The 9,209-nt window shown below is 47.0% G+C and overlaps 1 protein-coding gene across 1 annotated transcript; it reads right to left on the bottom strand.

The window, feature by feature from the left end:
* Positions 1-6,087: 6,087 nt before the first annotated feature.
* Positions 6,088-8,793, bottom strand: LOC123107384 (protein PSK SIMULATOR 1-like). The gene is made up of 9 exons (XM_044529368.1): positions 8,364-8,793; positions 8,194-8,280; positions 7,992-8,082; positions 7,781-7,829; positions 7,530-7,706; positions 7,166-7,288; positions 7,004-7,080; positions 6,815-6,844; positions 6,088-6,698 (listed from the first exon to the last, which is right to left on the bottom strand). Exons 5-9 carry the CDS (start codon positions 7,563-7,565, stop codon positions 6,494-6,496), a joined length of 471 nt encoding a protein of 156 aa, XP_044385303.1. The 5' UTR covers positions 7,566-7,706; positions 7,781-7,829; positions 7,992-8,082; positions 8,194-8,280; positions 8,364-8,793; the 3' UTR covers positions 6,088-6,493.
* Between the last annotated feature and the right edge of the window lie 416 nt (positions 8,794-9,209).

Raw genomic sequence — 9,209 nt, 5'->3', positions numbered from 1 at the left:
GGATCCTATCTCCCCGTACTTATTTCTACTTGCAGCTGAGGGGCTCTCATCCTTATTAAAATATCACGGTGGCGGCATACGGGGTTTAGCTGTTGTAGAAACAGCCCCGCAAGTTAATCACTTGCTCTTTGCGGACGATAGTCTACTGTTCTTTGAAGCAAACATGGAGAATGCAACTCAAGTCCAGAACATTTTGAGGATGTACTGCGAAGCGTCGGGCCAACGAGTAAACACAGATAAATCCTCTATATATTTCAGCAAGGGGGTGCCAGAGGCAACACGGAACGAGATAAAGAATGCATTGAATGTTCAAAACGAATCCTTGTCAGAGAAGTATTTGGGCCTGCCCACGGATGTAGGGAAGAACAAGGAAGGAAGTTTCAAGTATTTAAAGGACAGAATTTGGAAACACATCCAAGGGTGGATGGAGAAATGTTTATCAGCAGGAGGGAAAGAAGTCTTGATCAAATCGGTTGCACAGTCCATACCGACATATTCCATGTCATGCTTTAAATTGTGTCGCGGCCTAACTGGACATATTAATAGCCTTATTCGGAAGTTTTGGTGGGGGAGTAAGCGAGGTCAGAGAAAACCGGCTTGGGTTTCTTGGAAGACTATGTGTAAACCAAAGCATATGGGAGGCATCGGATTCAGGGATATAGAGTTTTTCAACCTTGCTTTGCTTGCTCGTCAAGTCTGGCGGCTACTTCAGGACCCGGAGTCCTTGAGTGCGCGTGTTCTTCGTGCTCGTTACTACCCTCAGAGCAACATATTGGTTGCTAACCTTGGCGCCAGGCCTTCTCAGGTTTGGCGCTCGCTGATGGAGGGGAGAGATGTGCTCGCTTTGGGCCTTATAAAGAGAATCGGGTCGGGGAGTGAAACACACATTTGGGAAGACAACTGGCTGCCGCGTGATTTCATTTTGAGACCTATATGTTCTATTTCCCCCGCCCCGCCGCAGTTAGTGTCAGAACTCATTGATGCAACGTCCAGATCATGGAACGTACAAGTACTGACCGAGAACTTCGTTCAGCCGGATGTGGATGTTATTTTGAACATCTCTTTAAGCACTCGTGTATAGCCTGACTTTTGGTCATGGCACTACGATCGTCGGGGAATCTTCACAGTTAAGTCAGCTTATAGGATGATGAGTGGAATTAAACACCGGCGAGAGGACTGGCTAGAGCACAAGCCGAGCCACTCGAACACTGAAGCTGAAAGCAGATCATGGTCTCAATTGTGGAAAGTGAAAGTTTCGTCTAAGGTCAAGGTTTTTGTGTGGAGATTAGCACAAATGGCGTTGCCTACTAGTTCAGTCCGCCACGAGCATAACATGGCCACATCACCTGTTTGTGGTTTATGCGAAGCGGAATATGACTCATGGTGGCATTCTTTGTTTGAGTGCAGGATGGCACAATGCGTCTGGGCTCTAGGTGATGAGGAAACATTGGAACATCTGATTTCCAACAGCAGTGATGATGCACATTTATGGCTATTATGGCTATTTGAATCTCTGAATCAGCAAGACCTCGCCAGAGTTCTAATCACCATGTGGGCAATATGGTGGGCACGGAGAAGGGCAATCCATGATAATAAATTCCAGAGCCCATTGTCAACCATGTGCTTCATTAACAGGTATCTGCAGGACCTTGAAATATCATCGAATTGCAATCCCATGGTGCATGGCGGCGAGGCAAAGCCCAGAGGCCGGAAGTGGATCCCTCCTAGCGAGGATGCGGCGAAGATAAATGTGGATGGCGCTGTCTCCAGATCAGGGAGGACGGGAGCATGCGCTGCTATCTGCAGGGACAAAGAAGGAAACTACATTGGCGCATCGGCGGTGGTTTTCGAGGGCCTAGTGCACGCTGCAAGTCTGGAGGCCCAAGCATGCAACGAGGCACTCGCCCTCGCTCAAGATCTTCATCTATCACATGTGATCATAGCGTCGGACTGCATGCAAGTCGTCTCAGACATCAATGGCGCTGTCCAATCATCTTCTTATGCTTGTATCATCGAAGAGATTAAAGATAGATCTTTAGACTTTGTTAAAGTTAGTTTTCGTTTTGAAAATAGGGAGGCGAATTGTGAGGCTCATGCCTTGGCAAAAGCATCCTCGACACTTCCTATCGGTCGACATGTGTAGCTAGGGAACACACCAGACATCATTTGTATCCCGTCAGTTTTGGTTGATGAATAAAACCCTAGTTACACCTAAAAAAAACTGACCCAAAAATTATTTTCAGACGACTTACAAAAGTAGCTATTGTTTATATATATATATTGGAATAATGCATGCCCCGTGCGTAGCTTTGGAGTCACCCCCTGCCATTCCATTCTGCCGCTGGTGAAGCTAGCGGACCCTGCAACAACGCGAAACGCAAAGCAAGTTTAATCATCCTGTTACAGCTAGCTAGAGGCCTAGATACCCAAACAGTTGGTCTTGATCTCTATAGCTGTACGTACATGGTACGTGTCCCTGCATGCATGCAGCAGGATCGCAGGCACTATTACCACAGCTGCGACTCGCATCATTTGCTGGGCCGACGATCAATCATGCATGCATGCACTGCACGCCAACCGATGACCAGAAGAAGGAAAAATAAAGCTAAAACAACAGTTGGTTGGCGTGTCTTAAAAGCCGACTACAGGGAAGAATCTTCAGATCACTGCACGCAAACACCATCGGCCCATGGAACGCACAGCCAGCCCTTCCCTGGGTCGGTCTGGGCCCGGCCGCACGCACGTGGTCTCTACGCCGCGCTTGGCGCGAGATACTGCCTACGTACGGGCGGCAGCGAGGGATGGAGGCGCCGATCTCGCGCTGTGCATCCGCCATGGGCGCAAGCTCTGCGTGTGCATGCACTGGCCCCGTACCGGCCAGCATGGCCCCGCGCGCACGGCCGCGCCCATGCGTGATCGGCGCCATGGATGGACCCCGGCCGGCGGCGGGCTGCTCCGCCCGTCGTCGTCTAACAGGCGACGGCGATGGCAAAGCGAATGGCCATGCATGGTCCCTGGACATGTGCTTTTGGGTGCCGCGGGCGGGCCTACGTACGGCAGAACATGCAGGCGATGCATGGCAAGGATGGACCGTGGGGCTGGCCGGCCGGCAGCGCGCCTCGGGCCAATGCTGCGGCAGCACGTCGGCGGCGACCTAGCCAGGTGGGGCGGCCGTGATTTTGTTGATTGTTACTGGTACGTAGCTTGTTGGATTTTGTGTGCCACGGAGAGGTACCTGGTACCAAGCCTGCTTGGGAAGATACATGCATGCATGTTTTACCACCCGACCAGAGTGCACGTACCGCACTTGTGATTTTGTTTGAGACATGCAACAAGAGAATGGATCGGAACGCGCAACTTGTTCAGATAGAACCTGACCGCTGTGTTAATTACTCCCTCCGTTCCAAAATAGATGACTCAACTTTGTACTAACTTTAATACAAAGTTGGGTCATCTATTTTGGAACAGAGGGAGTACCTGATAGCCAAAAGCACAAAACGAGTAATCACACAATAAGCGAGGACGTCTATCCTTCAAGAAGGTGTTGCGGAAAAAGTCAACCTAGTAGTAGTTGTTAAATTAATATCTTGTAATGGTTGTGTCATGCTCCCTCCTTTCTGGTTTAAAGGGTTAATCTAAAAAGAATCAGATTTCTATTATATTTAGCTCACTATGAATCCAATGGAGTTAAAGTGCTTTGAGTCTCATCACACCACATTTAACTCATAGGGATAAGAGAAGGAGAATTAGTGGTCATGCATGCATATTTTTTTACATGCACCATGCAAGTCCAATGAGACAGAGGGTGCTACACTTATTGCTTCGAATGCATGGGAAATATTTTATTGGACAATTTTGTATCCTCAAAACTCGTGTCATCAACTCGCAATCTATCTTGGTTGATGAGATTTCAGATTTCTACCCTCTAAACTGGAACGGAACTGTTGTGCGGACGATGTAGATCTGCACGACAGCTGCACAATAGGCAACCCAGCTGTTCGCTGCATTTTTTTGCACATGCATAGATAATGTGATGCATGCTGTCATGCAAGAATCGTGCACACAATGTTGTGTGTACTCCATTTGTTGACAACTTTGGCCTCGTTGCCTTGCATCAACTTCAATAGAAGTCCATTTGTTCACATCTTTGACCTTGTTGCCTTGCATCAAGTTCAATAAAAATATTGATGAAGAGATCTGGGGCTTCAACCTCCTCTAAAAAAATCAAACTATTACCGGGTACTTCCATCTAATATTTTCTAAGAGGCGCTATCGACCGGGGAGAGGAGGGAGGGGGGGGGGGGGGGCGATCTTGCATTTCTTCAGCAAGATCCAACTTTGTTGATTAATACTTTCCTTTTTACAGAGGGCCAAGATCGGAATTACAAGAAATTTACATTGTGGAATTTTATTAAAAAATAAAAACACCTTATATAAAGGAACGGAGGGAGTGTAACAAATTAAACCATATCTAAGAAACCAAAATAACTAAAGGATGACAACAAACCATGATAAAATTGAAAGTTTTTTTCTATGAAGATCGTTTGAGGTTGCCACCTCCACACGCTCATGGTAACGAAAGCCTTTCGACAGAAAAATTGCGGGAGCCAGAGTTTTGGTGCGTGTAAAGAAGAGCCTGCATGTTTGTTGGTCCATGAGTGTGTGGGCCGGGCGGCCGGGCCGGGTGGCTGATCGATCCATCCATCCACCACTTATGAGCCGAATCCGGCCGCGGGGCAAGGCGACGCGCCCATCCCGGCCACCCTCAACGGCAAGTAAGCAACCAAAAACCGTCCATATGTATGCAACCGCAGCGCCGCGGCCGGCGCGGTGTCGCAGGCCGCCGCAGACGGCAGTCGGCAGTCGTGGACGGCCGGATCGTACGTACGTACGTGGTCCGGCTCCGGCGGCCGTACGTACGGCGCAGGTGGGCACCACCGGCCACGTGCGGTGCTCCCTCTCCCAGCCCGCCTCGCCGGCGGCCTGCCTGCCGGTGCATGATGCAGGCCGGGGCCACGTACGGGCGGTGGCCCGGTGGTCACGCGCGGCCGGCCGTTGCCCAACGACCGCCTCACCAAACCTACAATGAACCAAACTGACTCCACCACCGCCACGCTAGCCGGCCACATGGATGGTTTGGTTATTGCTACCACGCCCACTCCATCAGCAGCATTATCAGCCAATACCACCACTACATGGCTAGGCAGCTAATAAGGCAGGCCTAGCCTAGCTAGCAGTGGTAGGAACAGTACTGATCTCCACTCACCAGAGAGTGGAGACGGCATGAGTTTTCAGTGAAAAGACAAGGGCCGGCATCACAGAACGCCTTGACCATTTGCCAGGCGTGACACAGTGACAGACACCACATGCATGGAGGGAGATGGAGCGGCCAGGTCGTGCCCACGGGGTAGGCCGATGCCATTACCACCACCACCGGCAGCAGCAGAAGAGACTGAAGAAAGAGCAGGGATGGATCATCGGCCGGCACGGATGACGCCCAACAAAGCTAGGCTGATCTATGAAGCCTTTACTGCAATCTTGGCCCAGACAATCTGACGTATCCATCCAGCAAACTCAGCAAGCCACCCACAGTGGTTGTGGTCACATACCATGGAAGGAAGCAAGAAGCAGAATAAATATGCCAAGCTACGCATGGAGCGAATGGTTACAGATTTTCAGGTTCTACGCCCACTCCATCAGCGATTCAGCAGCGTTATCAGCCTACCTATGTCATTAGAGGATGAAGTATTAGATTAGTACCACCCGCAAAGAAAAAAGTATTAGATTAGTATCGTACTTACTAATTGTGATCATCTTAGTCATGCTCTGACGTTCATAAATTGTGACCATATTTATAATTCCTTATCAAACTTGTCCGGACCGAAATTATATTTATAATTTATATGGCCCCTGGTTGACATGCTTGACGTTTCAGTATAACTCAAACTTGAGAGAGGTTTACAGATTCTTTTGTGATTGCCCCATGTAACGCATCAACTTGCTTGACAACAGAGTAGTCAGAAAAACAATTCCACTACAGAAAACGAAAGATATTTCGATAGGTCAAGCAAAAATGACATTGGCATAGTATTTTGTTTTGTATACAGCAGATAAGAAGTACTGGATAAATTTTGTGTATACAATAGCGTGTTCAAATATAAAGCAACATGTCTAAAAAGATGCAGAAAATCTAACTGCACAAATGTGAGGTTATCATTTACTAGTTGTCTATATATAAGACTGAGTGAACAGAGTTCTTGGAGAAGTTTCAGAAACAACAGAGAGCCTGCTTACAGCTGAAACTTCACAAGAATCAGGTCATTTCCCTCAGCGTTATAACTGTTTGACGCATCTGAAGAGGGCGAAAAAATCAGGCATCCATGGCTCTGCCTTATCCCCTCATTGCTTCGACAGCGTAGATTCGACGATAAGTTAATTCAGATGCTTCAAGTTGTGCTCGCCTCAACTGTTCATCAGTGCCTTCAGCTTGGACTCACTTCTCCTCCGTAGGCAGCGAAACAAGAAGATGAAGAGCCAGAACAAGCTCCGCTATGTAACCTTCGGTCGTCTCCTTGTCGGCGTAGTACAGCGTCTCTACCTTGCTCACTTTGGCATCTGCATGAGCGAGCATGGAACCGACACTGACATGATTCTCTTGTTCGAACCAGTTTGTTTCGTCAACATTGACACCCTCCATCCTGTAAAAGAGATTTGATTCATGAGACATCAGGGACAGCCTGACAGAACATTGCAGCTTATACATCTGTTGCATGAGCAAACGCAGAAACGAGACGAGTGGTCGTACGTTACGTACCCTTTCATCGCCCATTCTTGAAGGCAAAGCCTGATGCATCAAGAAGGCAACCAGGTGAGCCGTGAACATATATACAATTAAGAACAATTTTCCAACATCTATAGCTTTCTGTGCAATATTGTTAAAAGTAATGTACTTCAACTCTTTAAGTAGTGGTGTTCCGTTAACTGGAAAAGTTGTATGAAGTACCTGGTGGATTCTGCAGCTGGCACAAGCCACCGCAATACCCTGTTCATTTCAGCTCTCACCTCTGCTACCGTCATGGTCTACAAGATGCAGATGCAGCCAAGATGACAAGGGGTGGATTCCCTATTCATATGTAATGTTTGCTGAAAAGAGTTGGCCACCTACCTGCTTTTCTCCGAGGGGAAAACGCCGCCGCAGTTGGGTATGCAGGACTGGTTTGATCCGAGGAGGCAGTGCTTGGTATAAAGCCACCCGAGCATTTTGAGGAACCGCTGGTGATGCCAATGCCTGGCAATGGGATATGTATATATGTCATTAGAGCATAACAAGAGTCAACGAAATTTCTAATGCGGTTTTTTTTGCTTCATTGTTGTAATGTTGGTCATGTGTGTTTTGTCCTCTGCTTTACTCTTGTCTGAATTTTCTGCTGTAAGGAGCTAAGGATCCTTAATTTTGAACTTTAAGCGGGTATGTGTGTTTTGGTATGTCTATATAACTTGATGTCAAGTATGTGAAAAGGGAGACATACCAAAGCTTTTAGCTGGATTGAAGAAGCACTAATCATAAGTCATCGTCCTCAATTCCTCATGCGTTATTACATCTTCCATACTCTTCGACCAGAGCGATTTCCTTTTCAAGACCTTCACCGCACCCCTTTGGCTCTTGATAGCATCAATTTGTTTCTTAACAGGAATAGCTGCCACATCTGCATATGGTTACCGTGTAATTAGAAAGGAGAGGAGACTCATCGAATGCCAGTGACAAAATGGTTTGTCGTACAATGAGTGTGCTCAAGTCTGTCCAGTGCTAGCATTTCTTGGCGCAGAACCTGAACACATGGAAAAGTGAAAACGGGATTTCAGTGTTTTGTCTGCTGAAAACATCTCTACAAGGATGTAAGCGCGCAAAGAAAAGACATAGCTGGCTTGTCAGGTGAAAACAGCTCTGCGACCATGGTTTAGAAATTTCTCTCTCAAGAAGAAATACTGACCCATGTATTTTGTGCCAATTTTATCAGATACTGCAAACTGGGAGGTGCTTCTTCACTGGAGTTGTTCTTAGATGGCAGTGCAGAACCACATCTGTTCATTGACAAGAACAGTGTATGTTATGTACACAGAACAAAAAAAGATGAGGCATGGTGAAGACATGGACTCCGAAGTGAATTAAGTGGTAACGGCGATAAGTTTTACCTGCAGATACTGAGATTGTGCCATTGAGGGCCTTCACACAGATCTCCAAGCCGGGCAACCTCTATACAAAGTAGTCTCAACTCTTCTCTGCATAATTCCAATAAAGAGGATGCATGTAAGACTTTTCTTAAATAAACTGCTAAACAGACAGGCCCAGAAAATCATGTTACCGTATATCATCTTCAACGAGAATGGACAGCAGACTGTAATCTTCAGAAATAAGACAGCGGACACCTTCAGACCTAAGCACGCCCTCTTTCAGGTGCCTTATTCTTTGCTTGGAGAGGGATTTTATGAGACTGGAGGCCCTGGCAATTGTGTTGGCAACCTCAAAAGCTTGGATCGATACCCTTCTTCCTTTGGGAGCAGAGCGGAAAACGGTGCTCATGTTTGCGGAACCTGGGACGAATGCTCTACTGTCGAATTTTGCTTCTGGTTCCTGTAAGATTAGAGGAAGCAATGTACTCACAAACACCTGTGTTTGAGGCTAGTAATTAGCACGCAATACTCGATTAGTGAACTAAGAAGACATCTTAAAGGGGCATTGTTGTGAGAAGGCTACAGCTCTGCCACTCACAATGACCGGCAGTCTTCCACTCACAATGGACATCCACTAAAACTTTAGAGGGAGTCGGAAATGGTATTGACTTTGACCGGCAGTCTTGCACTCCTCTTCCTTTTGTTTCCCAGGTTTCTAAAAGCTGTGAAATCTTTCATGGATGTAAGCCGTGCCAAATAAGGCGTGCCGCAAAAACTCACAACAAAACATGACTTCTTGTGACCCGTATGGAAACGACATAACTATATCATGGGCATGGTACTTGGTACTCCCTCCGTACAGAAATACTTGTCATCAAAATGGATAAAAGGGGATGTATCTAGATGTATTTTAGTTCTAGATACATCTCTTTTTATCCATTTTAATGACAAGTATTTTCGGACTGAGGAAGTACTTGACACAGCTGGCCATATATTTCCCTTTAGTTTTTGCAACTGCCCATGATAGAGCATTATTT

The sequence above is a fragment of the Triticum aestivum genome, chromosome 5A (genome assembly GCF_018294505.1).
Source record: "Triticum aestivum cultivar Chinese Spring chromosome 5A, IWGSC CS RefSeq v2.1, whole genome shotgun sequence".
Taxonomy (NCBI): domain Eukaryota; kingdom Viridiplantae; phylum Streptophyta; class Magnoliopsida; order Poales; family Poaceae; genus Triticum; species Triticum aestivum.
Note: the sequence above shows the minus strand (reverse complement) of the source record. Positions and strands in the feature narration are given on the sequence as shown.

Coding starts and splice junctions, on each gene's coding strand:
- LOC123107384 (XM_044529368.1), bottom strand. CDS start 7,565: ATGATTAGTGCTTCTTCAATCCAGCTAAAAGCTTTG. Junction 7,289..7,529: donor CAATCCAGCTAAAAGCTTTG/GTATGTCTCCCT, acceptor TCCCATTGCCAG/GCATTGGCATCACCAGCGGT. Junction 6,699..6,814: donor CAAGAATGGGCGATGAAAGG/GTACGTAACGTA, acceptor TCTCTTTTACAG/GATGGAGGGTGTCAATGTTG.